The 26,127-nt window shown below is 36.1% G+C and overlaps 1 protein-coding gene across 8 annotated transcripts; it reads right to left on the bottom strand.

Annotated features, from left to right (window-relative positions):
- LOC138309376 (von Willebrand factor A domain-containing protein 5A-like) lies at positions 1-25,845 on the bottom strand. Of its 8 annotated transcripts, none has more exons than XR_011206256.1 (19): positions 25,592-25,843; positions 24,750-24,952; positions 24,297-24,519; positions 23,435-23,598; positions 22,976-23,090; positions 22,381-22,485; positions 22,057-22,183; positions 20,956-21,070; positions 20,573-20,599; positions 20,088-20,167; positions 19,847-19,961; positions 18,177-18,350; positions 15,104-15,263; positions 13,576-13,739; positions 7,334-7,399; positions 6,826-6,859; positions 5,696-5,742; positions 5,142-5,320; positions 3,467-3,607 (listed from the first exon to the last, which is right to left on the bottom strand). XR_011206256.1 is itself a non-coding variant. In XM_069250564.1 (18 exons), the coding sequence occupies exons 1-18, from the start codon at positions 25,668-25,670 to the stop codon at positions 3,362-3,364; spliced, it is 2,376 nt and encodes a 791-aa protein (XP_069106665.1). In that variant the 5' UTR covers positions 25,671-25,845; the 3' UTR covers positions 1-3,361. The 8 variants fall into 8 exon arrangements, 3 of the variants coding, with proteins under 3 accessions (XP_069106665.1, XP_069106666.1, XP_069106667.1); XR_011206259.1 differs by having other exon boundaries at positions 7,346-7,399; XR_011206258.1 differs by lacking the exon at positions 3,467-3,607 and adding an exon at positions 3,764-3,805 and having other exon boundaries at positions 25,592-25,844.
- Positions 25,846-26,127: the final 282 nt, after the last annotated feature.

Below are 26,127 nucleotides of genomic sequence, written 5' to 3'. Positions count from 1 at the left end.
TATACTTACACCAAGCTTTATTCATTATCGGTATCCTACAACTACGAACTAGTGTAGTGCCTGCAAAACATACCTTCTCCCATCAAAAACGACAATTTAATTTAAGGTACATCTAATCTTCTCCCTTACCATATTTACACTTATATAGGCCATAGCAATGTCAGGAAGGATCCTAAGAACACGGAACTGACCGCCTGTGTATAACATACATTTAATGGCACATCAGCACCCCCAGGTAAAGCATGGGTTGGTCTCATATCTCCCCAAAGTAGTTTTGAGTGAGAGCAATCGTACGACAATCCAGTTGATGCACTGCCATTTTGTGCATATCAGCACTGTGCATATCAGCCTTGTATCTATATACATGTCTCACATTATATAGATATTCTATCTATAAATCTGTTGCTGTCCCCTGGGTAAATCACATATAACATATGATTTTTCCATGGTGAACAAGAACTCCCCAGTGGTAATTAGCACCAGTGAAGTTACTAGGTCATCCCACCTGGTGCCTTAGTAGTGAACTAATTTTAGTTTTAAACTAATGGTAAACATGGATGAGACCTAACAGAGCCTAGCCTACCATGTCCCACCCGGTTTTCCTCGGGAGTGGACTAAAATTTCTGTCCCCCCATGGTAAATCATGGAAGAGACCTAACCTAGAACTAGATTGAAGTCAGATTTGATTGCATGCGAGTCCGAATCCCTTGGATCCTGCCATACATTTGGATCACATCCTACTACGACAATTTGCTTCCATCATTCCACCATGCTTTTGTTTTCCTTGTTTCTCTCTTTCTTATAATCCATTTCTTACCTCCATTCCTGTAATGGCACAAAGCACCAAGCATGATTTTTTTTTAATTTTCTTTGTCTATTCTTTTTTTTATAATATGTACCTGTATTTCATTTTTTCTTAAATTGTGTCGGTACAAGTAAGATTTCTGATCGCCATACCCAGCAGCATATTGAATTTCATTGCACAATATACTTGTTTATCTATTGTCCCCAATAATTTTAATATTTTGAAGTCAACTACCACAGGCTCTTGATTATACTACACTAGTAACATATACAGACATAATACAATGGCAAAGTCAACTATCACAGGCTCCGGGTTATATTGTTTTATTACACTAGTAACATTTACAGACATATTACTTTGGCAAAGTCAACCATCACAGGCTCCGGGTTATATTGTTATATTACACTAGTAACATATACAGACATAATACATTGGCAAAGTCAACCATCACAGGCTCCGGGTTATATTGTTTTATTACACTAGTCACATATACAGACATAATACAATTGCAAAGTCAACCATCACAGGCTCCGGGTTATATTGTTATATTACACTAGTAACATATACAGACATAATACATTGGCAAAGTCAACCATCACAGGCTCCGGGTTATATTGTTTTATTACACTAGTCACATATACATACATTATACAATTGATGCCCCCGTGATGGAGCGACATGACGATTTGACCACCCGAGAGTCGTTATGTCAACCGAGGGCGTAGCCCGAGGGTGACATGACGACTCGAGGGTGGGCAAATCGTCATGTCGCTCCATCACGGGGGCATCAATTGTTTTATTATACGAATATTACTGTTTCTATCCAAATTGGACTTCTTGAAAATATTGAAATATTCTGTTTTAATTGCCCATACCAGGATAACATCGCTGTTTGCACCAAAAGAAAAAAAAATGCTAGGTAGCAGGATACATTATTATACATTTATTATAAAATAAAACGTAAGAAATGTAACAAAACACTCAAACCACACAGTGTATGTTGTAACTAACGTTTTGGAGTTCTAGTATGATTTCCCGTACTTGTAAAATGTTGAGCTTGCGGGAGTATTCAGAGTAACACATTAGGTATGCTAGGCCTATTAGGCTACTGTACATGTACATACATTTCCGATATGTTCAAGTTGTGGCTAGGAAGGGGACAGGTTTGGTACTTACATTGTAGATTTCAATAATATGTTTATCATTAAAATGTTGCAAATATCGAGCAGTAATGTAAGCTTTAGGCCTAACGTAACGGAAAATATACCGTTACCATAGGTACTGTCAGACCGTCTTCGTACATGTACAAATTATACAAAAGAAACAGAGATGAAGTGATGATTAAGAAATAACAATAACATTCAATTAATGCTGGTTTAGCCTACCTTAACTCATGTGTTAATCTGATATAAATGATACGTATATTGTAAACCAGAGCAAACACTTCGTCCTGGAGCCGCCATATCTCTTTTACCCGGAACCTCTCTAGAAACATCAACAGTAGTACGTTACATCTAGAGACTACCCGGATGAAGCTCACGCGAGGGTGACATAACGAGGGCGACATAACGATTCGGGGGTGACATAACGGAATTTCAATCAATGTAGCGCAAATACAGATGACATGACGATTGCTTTTAATTACGTGATACTGTATTGACTAATCAGAAGCACTAATACATGGATGAGGTATAATAAATTACATTGGCAAAGTCAACCATCAAAGGCTCCGGGTTATATTGTAATATTACACTAGTAACATATACAGACATAATACATTGGCAAAGTCAACCATCACAGGCTCCGGGTTATATTGTAATATTACACTAGTAACATATACAGACATATTACATGGGCGAAGTCAATGGATACCAGGCAGATTTTATGATAAATGCACATCATAAAACTATTAACAATAAAATGCCTGATGGAATATCTTAACAAAAATGAAATGAATCGCCAAATAGAAATACCGAACTCTTGTATGATCAGATTGTAATGTTGGTAAGTATATTATTGATTTATCTCTGTTAGAGTGTCTGTATTTAATGTCAGGACAAGTATAGTCTAAGGCTTGTGTTCATTGATTATCATTATTTTTCTTATTTTTTCCCCACTTGAATCAAGTTTCACACTATTTGCTTAGAAACTAAATCAAATGTCGTTATTCCAAATTCGAAAGAACCAGGCATTTGGCAACATTTCAAGTATCAGTGTGTCAAGAGTTACGTTAACTTGGATGTGTTGCATTTATTTCTATTGTTTAGAAAATTTTAGACTATTTTAGACTATTTTAGCATAGAATTCAAGAATTGTACGTCGAATATTATAACGTCATATAATAAAAGCGGCACATTCATTGACCATTGACTAAGATATCAATAAGTTTCATCTTAATTTGTTTAATGTAAATAATACGTAATTAGTTCCACATTGCGTTATTCAAATTGCTTAGATAGCATAAATCATTTTAGAAAGCAATAACACACTTAGAAATATGGTATTCGACTTATCAATACAGATTTCAGTTAACGAAATTCAACTGTATCTACGTATTCACACAAAATATTTCCGATACCAAATATGTTGTTCTCCCTCGTCTCCCTCCGACAATAATCGAGGAGGCGTTGACAGGACATCGCGGGCGAGTGTGACAAGTTCACTAACGGTCTTTCCCGCCAGATTCTGGGAGGACAGCCACGACAGTGCCTTCTTCTCTATGAGTTCCCAAAGCGTCTTTTCAGAGGCGAACTTCTTCTGTAGACAGGCCACACCTAAAGCTGTCGCCCAGACTGAGGTGTCCTGTAAGAATGGAGTAATTATATATAGACAGGCCACACCTAAAGCTGTCGCCCAGACTGAGGTGTCCTGTAAGAATGGAGTAATTATATATAGGCAGGCGACACCTAAAGCTGTCGCCCAGACTGAGGTGTCCTGTAAGAATGGAGTAATTATATATAGACAGGCCACACCTAAAGCTGTCGCCCAGACTGAGGTGTCCTGTAAGAATGGAGTAATTATATATAGACAGGCCACACCTAAAGCTGTCGCCCAGACTGATGTATCCTGTAAGAATGAAGTAATTATATATAGACAGGCCACACCTAAAGCTGTCGCCCAGACTGATGTATCCTGTAAGAATGGAGTAATTATATATAGACAGGCCACACCTAAAGCTGTCGCCCAGACTGAGGTGTCTGTAAGAATGGAGTAATTATATATAGACGCTGTCGCCCAGACTGAGGTGTCCTGTAAGAATGGAGTAATTATATATTAGTTATAATATCGAACAGTAGCAACTTACTGTCAGATTAGTACGCGTACGGTTAATAATAACAGCTAGTCATGTAAGGACGGCCTCCCATGTATGCGGTGTGTTGCATGTTGTGCGATGAGTGTACATGGGAGACTGCGGTATGTTCAGTTGTGTCTTTTGTATAGTGGAACGTTCCCGATACGTGCTATATCACGAAGCATGCCGCCGAAGGCACCAAGAACACACCCCACCCGGTCACATTATACTGACAACGGCGAACCAGTGTCCCACTCCCTGTATGCTGAACGCTAAGCAGGAGTTACCACTTTTATAGACTTTGGTGTGTCTCGGCCAGGGGACAGAACCCAGAGCCTTTTCCTCACAGGGCGAACGCTCAACTCAAGGCCAAAAGTGAGGCGGTGCCAAGGGAGGCATTAGGAAAGACAAAGTCAGGTGAAAGATAAGACCCTAAATTTAGTCACCTTTACGATCATGCAATAGGAGCAGACAGGTACAACTTTAACGCCCTACCTGCAGGGCCATATATATCAGGAAACGTTGCACTATGGCGGCACTTGGCGTCGCTTAATATTAAAACATATCTCTTCAAATAACTGTAGCACTTCTTTACGGTATCAATATAGTAAACTAAACACTTCAAACTAATTCTATCCTACATATGTAGCTCCGATTTCTCGAAAAACAAAAGTGTACACTTAAGTCAAAAGATTTTCCGCCTTATGTAACTATATCAAATTTTGACTGTAGTCAGTTTTTGACTTAAGTTTGTTTCGGGAAATCGGGGACCGGAAGCCTTACCCATAATTCCTAGCGATGGCTTTAGCCTAACCGACCGCTAGCTATATAGGTCATCATCGCCCCTATAAATCATACTGACCCCGTATCCTTTATAGGGTGTCATTAACTGACTATATAACTAATAATGTATACAATATTGACAATCACTCTGCGTCGATAGTTGCAAGATATAATATATATTTACACAAACACAATAAATACACCAAGCGGCTTTGCACGAATCCTAAACACCCATGGATTATTAATTAAAGTCATACTTACAAGGTTATCTGGAAGTTTTGATTTTAGAACATCTTCGCTAAGACAAACTGCTGCAGCAAGTTCACGATCCAGTACCCAACTCCCGTCAAATTTCTGTAGATCTATCAGCGTCATAACACCTGACGTTCGTCCCTGTTTATAGACGCTGCCCGACATACGACATTTTGTACGTTCCCTATCTATCAAACAGTAGTAAAGAATATCAACATCATATCGGAGATATGTATTACAAGTTGTTTATAACCGGAGCTTTAAGAGTTGATCTATAGATAATATTACTGTATACTTCAAATTTTCGCGGGGTTTTAATTTCGCGGATTCACCCTCGAATGGCTAGCTTATTTGTATATCTTCATATCGAGGTTGTTGTGCATAGAAACGGAAATGCTGTTTTACCATCCGCTCTATGGTCGGTTGGCTACGGACAAGAATTTAGATCTATATACAGGTATAAATGCTTTCAAAGCAAATTGCACTTATTTTTTACATAACCAAATGAGTTAGTTACTTTCAATTCCAAAACTTTCATAGATATCGGTTATCCATTGCCGTACCTGTATGGCTTGACCGGATAGAAATGGTCCCTTTATGTAGAAAGACGCTTTTAAATGTGAATAAGAAAAGTAAGATTAATAATAATCTCTTAAAACGCACTACATGAATATATTTAAAAGAGTTTGCAAAATTATTCGTTGTTATAACCGTATGACAGGAAAAGCACCCTGTTAACTTTACATTTAGAATAAATTTTAGGGTTTCAGTCTGAATGCGGCATCCCGATTGGTAAGAAATGTTACCATAGGGAAGTAACTATATAACCATCGATACTTCTTTGATAAACACATTTCCTGCCAGATGGTAATGAGAAGAAATGTGAAACAACATCACAACAACACATGGTACTTACCAATGATAGTTTATATAGTACTTTGCGTTGTTTTCACTTTTTTCCATATTCCTGTTCTTACCCCTATTTTTGCCCGACTCTTACTAACCCCTCGAACCCCCGTCCGAAGGATATTCCTTGTCCCCTATATTCTGGAGTCACTCCGAATCTCCTCTGGCGGGGAATACCCCGTCCCGGGGTTGTTTACTTATCCCCTACATTCTGGATACTGTCTTTCCCCGAACTACTTCTACTAAGAAATCAAACCTCATTATCTAATATCTAATTCCCATTTACCAACAAAGCCTTACGCTTTGTTGCGCTATCACGATGGCCTGAAGGTTGACCGCTTTGATAAAGTGCACGTTAGGGTCTGCCCTGCCTATCTTGTGTATCATCCCCAAAGCTGACAGACTAGAATCAGATATGTAGTAGTGACAAAAATAATCAAGCCAAATTTTAGTGATAGTCTAGTTTCTACCTATCAATCTATTGTTTGTTTTACTTTCCAAAGTGTACTTCTATTATAACTACATCTTAAATTGAATACCTAACAGTGTCCTATACAAATTATCAATCCATTTTGTTACACAAATGCATTTGCAAGATCTGCTGTACGGATTCCTTTTAAAATAAGTTACCACAGGCCATCGACAACATTAAGTCATCGATTTCAACATCTATTTGATACACAAAAGTATTTATGTAATACATTATTCCTAGTTATAACGTAAACAACACAAAGATGAAATATTTTTTTTGGGTGAGGAATATAAAATATTAGAATATACGACATACCTGTACGATCATAGCCAATATCTCCGCATGGAACCTGCAAATATAACAAATGTAGCATATTTAACATAGATAATGCTGTAAAATTGTAGTTTATTCGCGGAATTAAATTTCAGTATATCTAGAGTTAACCATCGAACACTTAAATACCTGTAAATACAACTGATTATAATACAGATACTGCTTTTCACTCTGTCACGCGGTTTATGACAGTTTCCTATTCGGACATTTGTAATGTTATTTATTTGTTTTAATCTACTCGAACATACTTAATATTCTATGTTTAGAAGTAAAATACAAAGCTTCATTTTGAAAATAATAGCCGTTTCTTTATAGTGATGTATTGCTTTAACGTATTTAACAGTGTTTCTTTTAGCTAATCCTTCTTAGCAGTTCTCAATACCGGTAACGCTTGCGTCAGTTAATTAGCGACTATTGTATATCACGTTTAGACTAAGTGCTGTTTACATGTTTGTTCCTGTATATTTTGTATATTATCATTTTGTATTACTTGTATATTTACTTTAGGCATAGGTTTGGAAGTGTAGAGTTGGATATTTCTCCGCTCCGCACCCGACTGTAATAAATCAGAATATAGAAAATATCATCTTTGGATTATCCTTTTTCACAGACTACATCAGAGCTATTTCCCCAATACACTAGCTGTAGCGCTGTGAAAGTATATCACGCCGTATTTTTAGTTGAAATTTATTCTAGCTAAATATGGTAAATAAATTGATAGTTCAATTTTATTTCAAATATTATTATGTTCAGAAAATAAACGTTTCTCAAATAATTCTCAAATTCTGTAAGAGTAGGAATTGTGTAATTCCAAACCCAGTTTGGCAGTAAGCTGTAAACAACAAAGAAAATAGGATTTGTAGGATGTAAAGACTAGATTAGATAAATCACAAATAAAATGCAATCTAGCCGGCTGACACATGTTCCTGACTCGAAATTTGTAAAGATTATTGTTACAGCTAACATTCCTGAATGAATTAATTGGTAACAGTTATGTCGAACCAAAAGACTTTGAATTGGACTTAATTGCTGTCAGCCAGAGTTGTTTGAATAATAGATATAATTAATTGGCGATAGGCGCAATAGGATTATTTCACTGCAAGACCGCGTCACTGAGACACGCGAGCAAGGGACCTGACGCATGGGCAGAACGGTTGACCAATTAATACATCATCTTTGATTGGTCATCATAATTAAGAAAGAATCTAAGCAGGACATCTCATTGGCTAAATAGTTAATCTCATGTTTGGGGTATACAAGATTTCTGATGTTCGGTGTTGGGTCACTCTTGAAACATCGCCGAGCAATAAAGATCACGAAAAACTTAAAAAGGATAACACCTTGACAAATCTGTTAAATTAAGCTATGTTGTGCTATTTCAGTGAGCTGACTTCACACAAAAGTATCCTGACAGCTCTTGCAACCATTCCGTCCCTGAAACTCACTTCAAAGTTTCTGGAAGTAATCATTTTATCGGCCAATTCTAAAAACCATCAGAAAGTGACCCCTAATTGAACGGTGTTAGATCCTTTAGTAAACGCAGTGAGAATAAGGATAGGTGTTTTAGTAAGATTTTTTTTTTTTCAGTTTCAAGAATCTGCACAATCAGTTTTATCATCAGCAGCATCACTGATCATTCATTATCAATCAACAACTATTAACTTCCTTTATAAGATTAAAGTGTACATATGATATGAGATTTTATGAAACGATTTGTTTAAACTAGCCTAAGCTCGCAAAAAACACAAACTTGTATAACTCGTTTCATAAAATTTCGTATTATATGTACACTTTAATTTCATAAAAGAAGTTAATCAAATTATGTCATTATGTAATCTAATTATGTAAATTAACACCGTTGTAAGCTCTAATGGCTTCTGGAGACGTACCCTTGTATACATTCGACGTCCAATCAAGTAACATTAAAACATGAAGGAGTAAATTTTGAGGGCTCATTGTGCCAGTGCGTGTTTAGGCTTGACTTGAATGAGTTCAGTGTCATTGCAGATACCACATTTTCAGGTAGACTGTTCCGTTTATCCACAATGCTACTGTTGAATTTGTTATTTTTTTGTGATATTCAATCAAGCCACCCGCCTATATCAATAGAGGATCTGACAAAATCCCATTAAGGGTCATATTCCGATGAACTTTATATCACGTGTAATTCAGATTGAATGCATTTTCTGCACGTTGCTATATCAATTAATAACGCCATTAAGCCTCAACATACTTATACAATAGCTTTGTTGTGCTCTTTGGGCGAGAAGACTACGTACACGGAAATAATTCTGACAGATTTTCAAACTATTTCGTCCCCTAAAAAGTCACTGTCAAAATTTTGCCTGGACATGACCCCTAACGGTATTTTATCAGATCCTCTTATCCAACGTAGTGATAATAAGGATCTGTATTTTAATCAGATTGCCCCCCGCTTCAGAATCTTTTTTGAGCGCCCTCTGGTGACAATAACAGGAGACATCGTAAAGAGTTTGTCTTTATCCATAATATTATTAATTATTTTGTAGACCTGGACAATACGTCAGATTGTTTAAACCTTTCACTCCTTTTGTAGCTCGCCTCTGGACAGTTTCAATCAAAATCTAGTCCTTAATGGGAATTTGGTTTCATACGCCTAATGCGTATTCTAAATGAGGCCTTTTGTAAAGATTCAAAACCTTTCGTTGTTAATATAGCTAAATGCTTTGAATTATGTCATGCGGTTGACTTTAGAGACTGATTCACACGATGACTAAATTTGAGATGAGGATCAAATATAACACCAAGACCTTTTTCCGAACAACATTTGATTATTTCTTCATTTGTGCCCATTTTGTAGCAGAAGTTGTCCTGTTAATTTGATCCAATAGACATGTGTTTGCATTTTTTGGTGTTAAATTTCATATACCAGATCTCAGACCATTTAATGATATTGTCTTCGTCGTTCTGTAGTTCTATCATATCATTTAGTAATATCAAAAATAAAATCGGCCTGAGGACGTTCCCCTGGGGGACGCCGCTTGTGAGTCACGCTTCATACCCTTCAAAATATCTTTTATCCATCCTAGAATTTTTCCTTTAATACCAATTTTCCATCTAAAGTAGTAATCGACGATGTGGTACTTGGTCAAAAGCTTTACTTAACTCAAGGTAAATGGCGTCAACGTTTCTTCCTTTCTCCATTTCTGACGTGACCTAGTCAACAACTTCAATACGTTGGGTCACACGCGACGTCCCTTTTGTAAATCCATGTTGGTAGTTGTTATTTCGTCTTTAACAATTCGCAGTAATATCTTGCAAGGAACGGAAGTGAGACTTATCGAACGGTATTTTTAGGTCACCTGAGACGAAGTCTCAAGTGACCTATTCTAATCGCCTTTTGTCCGTCGTCGTCCGTCGTCCGTCGTCCGTCGTGCGTCGTCCGTCGTCCGTCGTCCGTCGTGCGTCGTCCGTCGTCCGTCGTATGTCCGTAAACAATTTACATTTTCGACTTCTTCTCCAAAACTGCTGAAGCAATTTCAATGAAATTTTGCACAAACCTTCTAAGGCATAAGGCCAATCAAAATTGTGAATTATATGGTCCCCACCCCCCAGGGGGCTGTGGGAGGGGCCAAAAGGGGTAAAATTGAGTAAAATTTCAAAAATCTTCTTCTCTACTCACAGATGTGGTAGAATCAAATACTCTTCATAGATAGAAAGGTCTTAAGGTCCTTATGACCCTTGGGTCTCACGTTTCCCCCCTGGGGAGGGGGTCAAGTTTACTATAGTTTATATAGGGAAAACATATTTATGAGCATGTTTTGCTCAATTTTCATTGGAAACGAGTCAAACTTGGTTAGAATTATTAGTCTGAGATAGCATTTTGATATCATATCCACATTGATCCTGGCCGACCCCCTGGGGGCAGAGGGGCGGGGCTAAAAAAGGGGTCAAATAGGCTAAAACTTCAAAAATCTTCTTCTGAAATTCTGGAAATGGTAGAATCAAATACTTTTCATAAATAGAAAGGTTTTAAGGTCCTTTACAAAAATTGTGAATTATATGACCCTGGGGTCTCACGTTTCCCCCCTGGGGAGGGGGTCAAGTTTACTATAGTTTATATAGGGAAAACACATTTATGAGCATGTTTTGCTCAATTTTCATTGGAAACGAGTCAAACTTGGTTAGAATTATTAGCCTGAGATAGCATTTTAATATCATATCCATATTGGTCCAGGCCGACCCCCTGGGGGCAGAGGGGCGGGGTCAAATAGGCTAAAACTTCAAAAATTTCTTTTAAAATTCTGGAAATGGTATAATCAAATACACTTTATAGATGAAAAGGTCTTAAAGTCTTAAAGTTTTTATAAAAATTGTAAATTATATGACCCTTGGGTCTCCTGTTTCCCCTTGGGGAGGGGGTCAAGTTTACTATAGTTTATATAGGAAAAACACATTAATGAACATTTTTTGCTCAAGTTTCATAGGAAATGAGTCAAACTTGGTTAGAATTATTAGCTTGAGATAGCATTTTGATATCATATCCACATTGGTCCTGGCCGACCCCCTGGGGGCAGAGGGGCGGTGCTAAAAAAGGGTCAAATAGGCTAAAACTTCAAAATTCTGGATATAGTAGAATCAAATAATTATAGATGGAAAGGTCTTAAGGTGTTTTATTAAAGTTGTGAATTATATGACCTTGGGGTCTCACGTTACCCCCTGGGGAGGGGGTCAAGTTTACTTTAGTTTATATAGGAAAAACATATTTGTGAACATTATTTGCCCAATTTTCGTAGGAAATTAGTCAAACTTGATTAGAATTATTAGCCTAAGATATAGCATTTTAACATCCATATCCGTCCTCGATGACCCCCTGGGGGACCAGAGGGGCAGGACCAAACAGGGTCAAAATGATTAAAATTTCAAAAAATACCTCTAAGTTCACAGGTTTGATGGAAGCAAATACTCTTCATAGTCTAAAAAGTCAAATTTATAAATCACTGACCAACTTCAAGGCCCAGCATATGGTGTTTATATGTCTTTAATTTGTTTCATTATTTGCTTCAGTATATATTCAAACTCAGGTGACCGTTAAGGCCCATGGGCCTCTTGTTCTTTTCTTGTTTTTGATCCGTTTTTTGTGAATAGGTGTCAAAGTTGTATGGTCTATCACTTTCGCTCTTTTTGTCATAGTAAAAACTGTATAGGTGCTATACACATTTTTCTCCGTCTGTCCGAGGTTTAAACTTTCTAATTTTACCACTTTTTATAAAGTTGCAGCAATGGGAGTATTTTAATTACAAAAGTCAAAAATCTTTTTAACGTGTACACGTAAAAAATAGGCTCGAAAGATACCGAATCATTCCGAACTCTTCCGAACATCGTCGCGACAATCTCGAAGTAATACGAGAGTTGTGAAACTAAGAGAAATGTCAACAATTTTTCGCAAACAAAACACGTGGTCGACCTCAGCAGACTGGATGTACAAAGAAATTAATGCTAAAACATTACGATTTTTGATACACACAATATTGAATTACGGCAATGTGTGAATGAGATGTTTCAAATTATCGCTCTGTGATAACCAGCACGATTTGCTCATATTAGCCAGAAGGAACACTTAAACAAACACATGTGTCAATGATCAGCTTTGGATGCAATATATCAGGACCCTCAGAAGAATTTTATCTAACTCAGAAATCGCCTACTTGATTTTTTCTTTTGTGATGTTGATGTTTTGCAGTGGGGTGTCTACGGACTATTATTAAGATGGAGTAGATCTGTATCTGATTCAAGAGTAAATACACTACAGAAATATTCGTTGAACAGTTCAACTTTTTTCTCTGCTGTCACTACATATTAAGCCATTTAAGATCCTCTACAGTTTGTTTTGTTTTGTTTTGGTATTTAACCTTACATATTTCCAGAACTGCTTCGGGTTTCCTTTATTTGATTGGCGATTTTTTTTTCGAAATTGTATTTAGTTCCCAGTTTTCTGTTGTATGACACTGTAGATATTTTTGATGTCATTTTCTTCGTTTTCCTTTGATGTTTTCGCGTGCTTGTTTGTCTAGAGGTTTTTTGGACGATCCATGTTTATTTTTGTTTGCTGGTATTTTTTTCTATTAATGTCGATATTATTTCAGCAAAAATCTCCCATGATTCCTCGTTACCTTTTCCGTATAGCAACGCTTGCCAAACAGTATTGTGTAGTCATTCACGTATATTAATATTTGTCGATTAATAATGAATGGTCAATGATGATGATAAAATTGCAAAGGTGGGAAAATGAAAACTTCTTTGAAACTTTGTGGCAGTAAACAATGAATACTGTAACCAGTTCTGCAAGTGTTATTCAAAACCAATTCACTTGGTTATAACACCGTATTTACAGAGAGACATATGTGGTCCGGCCTTATTAGATATAGTTTGACCTGGGATAAATTTATCAGCTTATTTGGGCTCCCCGTGGTTTTTACCATAACAGAATTCTACCGAAGCAAATGGAAAACGCGTTTGCTTGGCTCTGCATATCTGTAAATATGTCACACACACTATGTTTCACCGTTACCATTACTTCGGCAATATTCGGCAATCTTTGGCATTCATTCATTATCATTATTCACACTTATTATTGACACTTATATAGAGCCATTAGGGCATCTGTACCAGATACAACGAATAAACATGGTGGCACGGACTTTTCTGTTATCCTTTTGGCAGAACAATAGAACATTCCAATAAAATACGTACGAAACCACAACGTAAACGTTTTGGGAAGCGATGTCTTTCTACTAGTCTTCCTCCGTCCACAAGTTCCTTCTTTTCTTTGTCCACACCAACAAATGCCGTGTACCGAGACACAACGTTTGCCGACATACTGATAAGTGTTATCTCCCCTTTCTTACTATCATCACCTGTAAATATTTAATCAGTTATAAGAAATTAAAAAATAATGTATTTATGGTTAAATGAAGTATATTTTCATCAAGCTATATGACAATTTAAGTAAAAAACTGGATTCTTATACAACAGTGCATCCGACAATTTTAGATTGTCATACAGTTGTATATTTATAATTTGTGTGCTAAAATTGCATTGTTCTAAAAACAGTTTTAATAAAAACGTTTTCAGTTCTTAGCCCTTTAAGGATTTATATATCTTAGATGTGGGTCTATGTCATATGAAATGTTTTATACGAGTTCAATAATTAAATTAAATTATTTATTCAGTCCTATTAACTCCTGTTCACGGACATATGAGCACAGCTTTAAATTTCGTCTCTATATCAAACTTACTCTCACGATATTTATGACACTGCCGTATGACATAGCTGAACGGGTCCGTTGTGTGATGAAAAAGGATCTTATATGAGTGATCAATTCATATGAGATTTTATGAAACGAGTCTAAGAAGTTTTTATTTTTGCGAGCCTTGGCGAGCAAAGATTAAAACTTCGAGACGAGTTTCATAAAATCTTATATAATAAACACAAATTTAAGATACATTTTATCACATAACTACAAACACTTTCATAGCAAAGAATTTAACGTCCAAATGTATTTTGAAAATCCAGAAAATGCCGCCCTTTTGTTCCATCGTCTTCGTAATCCTGAAGTCACGTCATTTTTCCTAACGTCATTTTATTGTTTCTGTCTGACGTCACAATGAATTTCCAGCCAATGAAAATCGCTCAAGGTCATATTACACTAGTGACATATGCAAAAATATTACACGGGCGAAATCACTGGATATCAGGCGGATTATACATGTGATAAAAATATTTTAAAACATTTGGGTTTCCATTATTTCAATCGCATCGCTTTGGTATCATATCTGTAATCTGATTAAAATACCGATCTTTATTATCACTACGTTTGTAGATCAGAGTGGGTATAAGGATCTGTATCTTAATCAAATTGTCTTGTCTGTGCCTATACACACGAAACAGCCTCATGGTGTGGACTATTGACGTTGCATGTGCCACAAAACATTGATCTGTTGTTTTAATTCTTTGTTTTGCTCAGTTTACTGCTTGGTAGACTTAAATATAAGGTATTGTGGTAATATTGTCAAAGTTTATTTCCAGCTTTTATTTAAGAGTGTAAAATTTAAACCTTTGTTTTATGTGTTGCAATTCTCAAAATGTTGGGAAGATATGGAGGTGAATAACATTTAAACGTTTTTCTGAACTTGCTAGTATGACAATTATTGCACATATAACTTCAATGACGTCAATATCTTATATTACATAAACATGTATCGTGTACCATATAGTTACCTGATTTCTCGAAGTCCTTTATCTGGGTCTGTGCTGCAAGACGATGGACAGGAAATGAGTCGTCAGATTTGACCACGGTCATAAGGTCAAAGTTCAGGGTGTAGTGTATTGAATTTTCCTTACCAATGTCACCTTTCAGAACTGCTGAACATTGAGTGTCCTTAACAAACAATAGTTGAATAACAGAAAAAAAAAAAAAATTAAAATAATTAAGATAATTTATGGTTTTCTAAAAATGAAAAATCACATGTATGTGTTTATATAGAGGTTGAACGTTGTTTTGATTGCGTTTAAAGTGGTATGAATGCAATTTAATACAGACATATACAATGTAGCGAGTTAGCGCTACATGTAGAATATGTCATTATCCAATTGTGTTCAAAACAATGTTCAATCTATATATATATAAAGAAGTACTGAGTGTATGTTATGGATGTATCAGTCTACGAACGTTTCACAGATCCAAAGTCTAAATTCGTCATAGCCATAACATTTTCTTTTACGGAATCGCTTTTCTTGTTACCGATATTTCTCAGAAAATGCTGAAGGGATCTTTCTCAAGTTTCACACGTAGGTAGCCTTAGGGCCCTAGTTGTGCATATTGCATTTTGGTGAACAAGATGGCCGACAAACCGCCATCTTTGATTTTGATAGTTGAAGTTTGTTACCGCTATTGCTCTGAAAGTACTAAAGGGACTGTACTTAATTTTTTATGAAGGTTCTGCAGCACTAAGGGAATCTGTCACAAGTATTAAGTTCAGGCTCCCCTTGGGCCCTAGTTGTCTATATTGCATTTTGATACCGATCGGTGAACAAGAAGGCCGACATGCCGCCATTTTGGATTTTGATAGTTGAAGTTTGTTGCCGGTATTTCTCTTAAAGTACTAAAGGGACTGTACTTTTTTTTATGAAGGTTCTGCAGCACTGAGGGAATCTGTCGCAAGTATTAAGTTTAGGCTCCCCTTGGGCTCTAGTTGTGCACATTGTATTTTGTTACCGATCGGTGAACATAATGGCGGACAAGCCGCCATCTTGGATTTCGATAGTTGATATTTGTTGCCGGTATTTCTCTGAAAGTACTTAAGGGACTGTATTTAAATTTCTTATGAAGGTTCGATAGTACTAAAGGGATCTGTTGAAAGTATTAAGTTCAGGCACCCCTAGGGCCCTAGTTGTGCTTATTGCATTTTGTTACCGATCGGTGAACAAGATGGCCGACATGCCGCAATCTTGGATTTTGATAAATGAAGTTTGTTACCACTACTTCTCAGAAAGTACTGAGGATAACGGTCTCAAATTTCATATTTAGATTTCCCTTTGGCTCTAGTTGTGCATATTGTATTTTGTGACCGATTGGTGAACAGGATGGCGGACAGGCTACCATCTTAGATTTTGATAGTTGAAGTTTGTTGCCGGTATTTCTCAAAAAGTACTTAAGGGATCTGTCGCAAGTTTTATGTACAGGCTCCCGTAGAGCGTAGTTGTGCATATTGAATTTTGGGACAGATTGGTGACCAAATGGCCAACAGGATTCCAACTTGGATTTTGATATCTGAAGTTTGTTACTGTTAATTCTCAGAAAGTACTGAAGCTGTCTGTCTCAGATTATATATATATATATATGTAGTATTGAAAAGATTCCTCTTTCCATTGTCTAATTTGAATGCAACACAACTCCCATTGACCATATAGTGGCATATGTAAACATGATAAAATGACACAAATATAATGTTAGGCGAGAAATAGTCAAATGTACATCATTTTACAAGAGAACTGATAGAATGTGTAAATATGCTTATCAAAATGTATTTATGCTTATAACACTACTTCCCTCTGGCATGCTGCGACTACACCGAGCAGAACTTTTTACCCTGTAACCTGTTTATATATATTTATTTATTATATGACTGATGTTTTTGCTGTATTCTGATTGACCGATACGTTTCTCAGAATTTTTAATCAACTGCGGTATCAACCCCGAAATCGGCGGCGAAAACCACGCGAGGTTACTGGACTCAGTCCAGATGCCTCTCGCGAGTCCAGTAACCTGTGTCAAAAATAGATCGAGGGAAACTCCCTTTAGATGTGACGTCATAATAACTTTTGACGTCGAGTCGTACCCAAATATAGCGTAACGAGAGTTTCCTAATTCAATGACGTCGGGATAATCTATTGTGACGTCATTATTATAGTCGGCAACATATGTACGGCGGAAGGCAGCAAGTTTACTGCGATCAACGGTGATCAACTGCGAACTTCAATTGATGGAAAAAGTTCAAGAATGCCAGACGGGCAGTTGATGCAGTGATGACACACTTCGGTGCTGCTAGTCTATTTACCATATACTACATGTAATGGATAAAATACTTTTGTAAAAAGAACATTTGCAAATATCATTCTGTTAATCGTAGTCTCTTTGATTTGCCGGGTTAGTATCCTGTAAATGTCATATAATGAAACAGTTATCGACCTATTTTCAGGTGGATACAGTGTGTTTTCAACCCGAGCAAGTGATATATCCCGAGGCCAGAGGCCGAGGGTTATATCATTTTCGATAATTGTATAATATAGCTATTCCGTTCGCTCTCTTGTGGGTAGCTAAGGTATCCATGGTAATCTTATTATTTATGAGCGCAATTTACGTCATTTTCTCCGAAAAGTATGACGTTACAAGCAATACTTACTCGCAAGGGCAGATAACTCTGTAATATGCAAATAAAGAATAACCTGTGGTCAACCTCCCTTGCAGATGGTTAGCGTAAATATACTTGTCGAAATGTATTTACACTTATAATGCTACTTCGCTGTACCATTCTACCATAACACCAAGCAGAACTATCTACCCAGAAATCTATAACCCGCTGGTCAACTTCCGTTGCACATCATTTTCTAAGTCAAGGATTTGATAAAAAGCGTTTCTTAAAATTTCAAACAACCCATCCAATGCACATGGCAAGGTGGTGTCTATGCTCGGTCTCAGTGTATGGTAAACCGAAATATTCTGTCAAAACCTAAATTTTTATATTACTCTTGAACCCGTCGTACTTCTGATAGACAGAAAAGGGGGGATTACCTCATTAAGGTGTTCTACTCCATTGATCAGGGCATAAATGATAACTTTCTGTCCTTTGAATACAACTGGAGCCTGCTGTGGAATATTTATAGCTGTGCAACCTGGTGGAAGATTCCATTCTAGATTTAGGTTGGTTACCGGCAGCTGCATGGCATGCTTCAGAACAGTCATAACCTGTTAATGTAATTAAACATTGATTGACAAGTTTGTCATGGACACAAGTGAGCTGAAGCATCAGAGTGATTTATTTGTGATGAAGTGCAAGAATATTCCTCGGGACTGGGCAGACTATCAAGTATTTACATCTGGTCCAGGAATGTAGTTCAGTCTTTGTGATAGCAACCGGGGTAACAACGATTGAATGTTATAAAGTACTCGGTAAGAGATAATAGCAAATAAAGTAGAACATTAAATCAACATCCTATGTTTATTTAAGGATTAAAGTAGCCATGAAACAAAACTTTATCCTTCGATAAAACCATCAGAACAGCTATATTAAAGCATTGAAGTTTCTTTTAGTGGTTCTATTGAATTATAAATTTAAGTAGAGTTAAGGATGTATTCTTCTGAGGTTTCAGTCCCCTTGAAGTCTCGTTTCGACAAAGATCAAAGAAGTTATGAGATTTTCAAATACAATTTATCAATATCTGTAGCAAGTTTCCAGTTGCAAATTTTGTCAAAAAATTGCAGTACTAACATTAGCAGATTTTTTTATACGGGGATTTTAAGAAATGGCCCATTTGGCGGCCATTTTGAAATTGTGTCTTTTTTTGCTTTGAGTAGAGCCAAAGTTTTACCATTTTTTACTGAAATTGTTTTTACTTAAATAATCACTGCACCAGCATTTTTAACTGTATCGAGCTAATTTTTGCTGTAAATCTTTACTTGGTTCGTGGTAATTAAAATATTGAGCATTAATGTATGAAATGATTCACTTTTTCAGTTTATTTTTACATTTAATGGTAATTTGAGCACTTTTATTTTTTGCTCTAAAATACTGAAAAATAACAAATATTCAAGTGGGAGAAAAAAGTAAGCACACGGACCCCCCATTTTTCTGCCTGATTTTGAAAGAACAACCCTTTCCCTATTGATATGCAAAATCTTAACAAAAGTTTAATACCTAGACTTTTTCTATAAAGGGTTAGATTTGGCAAAAATGGCTGAAAATGGTGCATTTTGTAGCTCAAAATTAAGGGGTAGGGGTAGCATATGTTGTTATTCTGAGAAAAAATATTAGTCTTATTAATCAAAACATTAATACATATCAAACACCTCATTAGGAAATTATGGCTTTAATCTCTTGTGTATATGGTCAAAACGGCAAAATTCCCATAAAATCCAATATTTTGTCAACTAGGTATCTTCGAGAGACAATAGCTCAATACGAGTACACGGACATATGTTTTTTCTTTCATTTTCTTTAATGGTATGAATTAACTCCTATTTCCAAAAATCAATATGAGAAAAAAAGTTTAATACAAGAAAATTTTGACTTCTCAGAGGAGTACATCCTTAATGTATGTATTTCATAAAAGTCCCTTTAGAGCGACATATATTGTCAGCTAGATATATCATCGTACCTCTATGCTTATAGTGGTAATTATTTTATATGATATCTGATTACATGTTATGTTTTGTTAAGTTGAACTCGTTATCTACATATTCACCTTGTTCTGCAGTTTCTCCTTGTCTGTGACAAAAGTTGCCAACCCATTGGTAACCTTAGCAACATTCCTCACGAGTGATGTGGATGCTCCTTCTCCAATACCAAAGGTAAAGATTCTGAAATTGAACAAAATATAGGATGAAGAAAGAAAGTGAGCATAATTCAAATGATGGTTCCAGCATTGCAAACATAGTTCAGTTATAGGATGGAGAATCATAACAGACAACCTCACTGTCACTGACCTTGTATTGTCGGCATTTTTCCTCGCCAGAGTGATGACTTGGTTGGTGTTGGATACGCCTCCATCCGTCAACAGGAACACCTTCAAGTATCAAGTATTATATACTTAAAGTCTTTAAAGATCAAACCGCTTTAGATGTACTGTTTTCAGACTGAATTTCTTGATTATCTTAATAGAAATACCATATCGCCAGTTATTTCCACGTTTAACTATTTTTGAAATATTACTTGAATATGAAAATAAAATTGTAACAAATTAAAAAGATTCTACAAAACGTTCTTAAGAAGAAATATGATTAACTCATCACTTAACATAAAGCAGCGGATTTAATTTTTGGAACATCAAAATTGCAAAATTCCTATGCTTTTGGTTCTTTTTGTGCGTTTATTGTCAAATATAGGCGTTTTATTTAATGAAGATTAATCCGGACAAGTACATTAGCAACTGGAACTGGAAATGGAAAAATAAATTGATAAGGTCACTTACCTGTCGAAATTTGGCTGTATGAAGCGGCTGAAAAAGAAAAAATTAAAATCAATACCCGCTCAATTTTACGCTTGATGAGACAATGCTAACGTTAACTCCAGATAGTATGTAATATGTATGCAAGGAATTGTTTTAATGTAACCCATTTCGAATGAGTTTTTGCGCAAAATTATACGCTAATTACAAATATTTAACATTAATTTATTACATCAGTATTGGTTTATTATGTTTTTGCCCGTTGTCAGTATAATGTGACTGGGGGTTGCTCCATCATTACCAAGAACCATTCCACGATTAATTGACACTATCTGTTCAGAGGCCGTGTATCCAAATCAACAAACCACTAATATGTCCTCTTATCATCATATTTTAGCACTACTTACCTGGGCATAAAGAGATTCCAAAGGTCGCAGTATTTCTGTACCGCCAAGGTTAGCGTCCAAAACTTTCTGTAGTTTAAGTGCTTCCTCCAAACTGTTTTCGTCATATTTCATAGAACTATAATTAAATATAAAATTTTATTATTATCATAAAACAAATGTAGAAAACTGATTTGATAGATCAAAATGTTCGGCCATTCTATCATCTCATTACAAAAGCTATTTCAAAATAAAAATCGATATCGGTAAAATAAAAACTCATTTGGACCTGTGATTAAATTTCGTATAATTCGCGGTTTATTAGGTTTCGCAAACATATACACGTTTTGCAGCAAAAAATAAATAAAAATAATTTCAAAATGTTTTGACTGCGAAATAAATTTGTTTCGAAAAAGACGTTAGGCATGGCACGTTTAGTGATCTCACCACAAAAAAACAACAAAAACAACAAATGTTGCTTGACAATTATGTAGGCGGACGTTACACATTGTCAGTTTAATATACCTGTCTGTTATAATGAATTTTGAAATTTTTTAGCAATTCCTAATTGAAGAAGTAATATTCAATCAAGGAATACACAATTCCCCATTTCTGTATCAATGGCAACATTCTAAAATCAATGGCAACATTAAGAAAATCACGTAGCTTTTTCCAAAACAAAAAACAATTTCATTTCCCAAGTAATTAATGGAGATTTGTCGGAGTTGGGGCCAGTTCCGTTACAATAAATAACCTCACACAGGATGTCACTCTTTCAATGGTTCCTTATTACTTTCAACATACTCCGATATCATATTACATACCCTTTAACACACTGCATTCAAAATTCATAAAGGTATATATCTACATATTCATAATTTAGCTTAATATATCAATAATATAAATTTATTTTTCCTAATATGAGAAAATGAATTATATCAAATATATAAAAAATCAACAACAAATTACTTTCGTTCATTACTTTCAATTTGTTTTTCAAATATCATTTCCTCTGGTACAAAACTTACTGGCACTTACCTTGACATAACCCATATAAACAATTCATTACAGGATATATCCTGTATCAATTACAGTAATGTTAAAGGCTCTATGAACGTCACTTACCTTGTGAACCACCACTTAAATGAACTCCCAAAAGCTACCACATTAAAGAAGCATCCTACAGGCAGGCTTTTGAGTAGGAGTAGAACGGTTTCTTTAGCCTTCGCGATTCGATCTCCTCCCATGCTCCCTAGCAAGGAAAATGTGGACCGGTCATCGACAACGTTTTCATTACTGAGGTATTCTAGGGATTTCTGTACTCTAAACTTACAATGTATATCTCACATGTAAGATGTACTATATGACAGACTATTTACACTGTATTCAGATTCATTCAAGTGTAGCTACAAATTTCTAAATACAAAACATAATCGATAGAGTTTATACCTGAGCAGTCTATAACGAAGACAAATTCTGCTTCTGTCAGTTCTGGTACGGATCTTAAGTCGGGCAGGAAGTCCATCATAACAACGTCACTTTTCAGAAACCCTTCTGTAAACAATGAAGACAGTAACCAAGATTGATATAAACACGTATTTGGTAAATGGGAAACAAGAAAATATCAAGAATAAATATACATTATGTTACATTATTATAATTCAATATGTTCCTTTGAAAGTCCAATATTTTGAGGGTGTATTTATATCAGCCACTCAGGGGTGATGTTACAAACGGTGTTGTCAAATATTACGTTTTGAGATGATAACATACATTTTCCAGCCAGTTAGAAACCTCGTTACCATTGAGGAAAACCTAATCATTTTTTTTAATCCACGTCGTCGTCCAAAACACACACGCTCTCACTACACTCCACATACCACACACAGAGGAGACAACACTTATATCATACACAACGGGAGATAACCCTTTTATCATACAAACCATCCAAAACTTTGTGTACAGAATGTATATAGGATGAAATTAAACTGATAACTTTGAAAAATCTATAAAGTTTATATCAAGAAAAGCCTATTAAATTTACCTTTGCTGTTTTGGCCTTTCTCCAAAATAACAGTCGGCTGAAAAACATCTTCATATTCTAGAGTTAGGGAAAGGTCATGGTCGAATTTGAATTTAGTGGCATCGTCAAGGGTTACCTGTAACGTTACGCCGTATGTAATTTGTTGCTAATCTGAATATAAGTATATCCAAATATTCGCCGGGATGATATATACGAGACATAGATATGATTGCGAAACTGCAAAACTTCCATCCGTTAAGTAATATGAATTGTCTAAGTTATGCATGCTCTTGAAGCCAGATAAGATCGTATTTTTTTTCTTCATATCAATGAAATTATTATAGTTAAACCGGCACTACGGTATCAACATAGCCACGCGAATTGTTGAGGGCTTTCAACCTTTTTTCAGAAGATTTAACGAAATTTACAATACCTTTGCAATAAACCTATGTTAAAACCATGTTGATAATTAAATCTTACATTTGCTGACTTTTTGTCGTCTGCCAAGTCCACTTTCAGCATGTCCATCTTTGGCACAATTGCTTTTATCAAATGTTGACCTTCGACCTTAGTCACAAATCGCATCTGGTACTGAATGTCTGTATATTGAATGGCGTCAGAGGAGGGAGGGGACATCTCAAAACCTGTCAAATAAAAAAATCAATAATATTTGTACAGAGAACGAAGGGTGTATCTGAAATTCGACGACGTTAATTTATATATGAATGTGTATGTTATCCACGTGATTATAAAAGTTTTATTTGCCTTTTATTAAGCTTTCTTTTTCGTTAGTTTTACGTCACTCATATTTTCAAAAACATATGTTTGAATTCTGCGAAAGATAATTTCCATAAAACAGTTTTAAAACAGGAACCGCAAAATGAGATGGTATATTTGGGTGATTAAGACATGCACCTTTAAAACGGCCATATCATGTAAATTTATACCCGTCAGGTTCTAGTCTATCAAAAATTTAATTTCACAGTTTTAAGTAATAAAAAAAACTTTTTTCTGAAGAAGAGTTGAAGTTGTATAAACGCCGCATACCATGGATTTAACAATGTTTAGAACATGTGATGCCTCTAACATTAGCATTGTTTCCCATGTTGCATGAGCTTGCGAGTGTTTTCATATGAATCACGACATGATAATACGCCTCAGAATAACATACAATTAGTACAGAAAGATCTATAATGTCGCTGACCTTATTCGTCCACAACTTACATTTTGATTCATTAATAAGCACCGGGCGCTAATTCCGGTGAATACAGTATATTTGCTAAAACTTTCCTAATAATTATTTGACATCTTTTTTCAATTTGATTAAATCTTTGAACCTTACCCGGAGGAGTGTATCTCGGGTTAAGGACCGTAGGTAATGTGAAGGTCACTATCCCTTCACTGCCGGTGGTCAGCTCTGTGACGTAGGAGAAGGTTAACGTGGCAGCTCCGTGAGGCGGTAGATTGCCGAGTTTACACTCAAACACGTCCCCGGATGTATCAGACTCGGACAGCAACATGGCCGTGTGACCAGTTTTAAGAGCATCCTTATAGGTTTCTCTGGCCTGGAAAGAAACCAACACAATACTTCATTACCAGGACAATATGTTAATGTATTGTTGATTTCTCATCTAGAATGCTTAATACACAATGCAATCACATTCACGCAAACAATGTGTGATGTGCTAAATGAATAGAAAAAAATTTCAACCAAGAATCCGATACATACAAAATCGAACGAATGCATTTGTACAATAATTTTTCTTTCTACATTATCCTTAGACACAATGTGCACCTGTTCTTTGTCCTGACATTCCGCGACGATGTGACGGCCGTCGATATCAGCCTCGAACTGATACACAGCCGACTGGTCGTCGATCGGGAACACAAACACCGTCTCCACGGCAACCTCCTTCTGGTTCTCATAGGTCAAAGTCGATTGGACGTTGGCAACGAACCCCTTGATCGTCACATCAACTCCTACCGACTTTAGGGGTACTACAAAAATAAAATGCATTATATTTAGATATCAATATATGAAGTATCTTTGTCATCTCTAAATTAATTTTAAATTTGCTTATAAACATCTAAATAATTTAAATAGCGGTTTTATCGTATCCATGTTTCCCTAGATATTTCATATTGTCATACAAGAAAAAAAAAAAAAAAAAAAAAAAAAAATAGTAAAAAGTGGAATAATTCTCGGTGTAAAATTATGAAAGTATATCGCTTCGCAAAATAAGAAAAACGTGACCAGATAACAAGTGCAAATATATGTTTTCTGTGTGTCTTGATAAAGGGGTGAACTGTCTTCAAATTAAATTGTCAATATGTAACATATAATGTGTATGTATGTGTACACGGTTAGGATTACTTCCTTGTCCCATATATACAAGTATAACAATACCATCCTACCCGTCACACTCTCTAGCCGTAGTCTATCGTTACTTCCGCATTGATGTATATACATGTAACGACTACTGCTACAACAACACACACACAATTTTTTTTACTTTATATTTCAACAATTTGATCAATTTATAGATTCCAGTAATTAACATTTCTCTAAAATACTGTTTGGCTTATATACCTTATTTGGCCTGTAACTTTTCATGCTGGCCTTGCTGTCAATCCTACCTGTTTTAGATCCCGGAAGAACACCTGCCTTATCTTGAGAGCTGGCCCCTACGTCATGTTGTATCCTAAGACCGTACATTGTCTCCGCTACTGTAACACTCCACCAATATACTTTGGTTAAGACCAATACTCGTGCGGTATCTGTAGTTATTACTGGCTGTTGACAGTTAGCTATCACGATGTATCACGTCAACATGTCATGGTTGATGTAGCCACCTAATTAGCATTTACCATCCGTGTTGACAAGGATATTGCCACAGAACACTACGTAATCCAGTCGTTATCGTGATATTTGCACGTTTTTCGTTGAATTAATCGCAATGTGGATTTCTTTCTTTATTTTTCGCATCGCAAATATTAAACGCAAAAAAACATCGACAGCAGCGTAATTGTTTACCATGTTCAATCTAATGACGTATGAAAAACCAGATATGTCTTGTACGTATCCAAATTAATCAGGTGAGAGATACAAACCATACCACCCCCTCCAACAACCCCTCACCCCCTCCAACAACCCCTCACCCCCTCCCTCACCA

Source organism: Argopecten irradians, chromosome 15 (genome assembly GCF_041381155.1).
Source record: "Argopecten irradians isolate NY chromosome 15, Ai_NY, whole genome shotgun sequence".
NCBI classification, from domain to species: domain Eukaryota; kingdom Metazoa; phylum Mollusca; class Bivalvia; order Pectinida; family Pectinidae; genus Argopecten; species Argopecten irradians.
Note: the sequence above shows the minus strand (reverse complement) of the source record. Positions and strands in the feature narration are given on the sequence as shown.

What these genes read in the sequence shown, in the direction of transcription:
- LOC138309376 (XM_069250564.1), bottom strand. Translation starts at nt 25,670, where the DNA reads ATGTACGGTCTTAGGATACAACATGACGTAGGGGCCAGCTCTCAAGAT. An exon ending in AAAAATGCCGACAATACAAG is followed by an intron (nt 19,962 to 20,087) that starts GTCAGTGACAGT and finishes GTTCAATTTCAG; the next exon opens with AATCTTTACCTTTGGTATTG. An exon ending in GAGTAGAACACCTTAATGAG is followed by an intron (nt 15,264 to 18,176) that starts GTAATCCCCCCT and finishes TTGTTTGTTAAG; the next exon opens with GACACTCAATGTTCAGCAGT.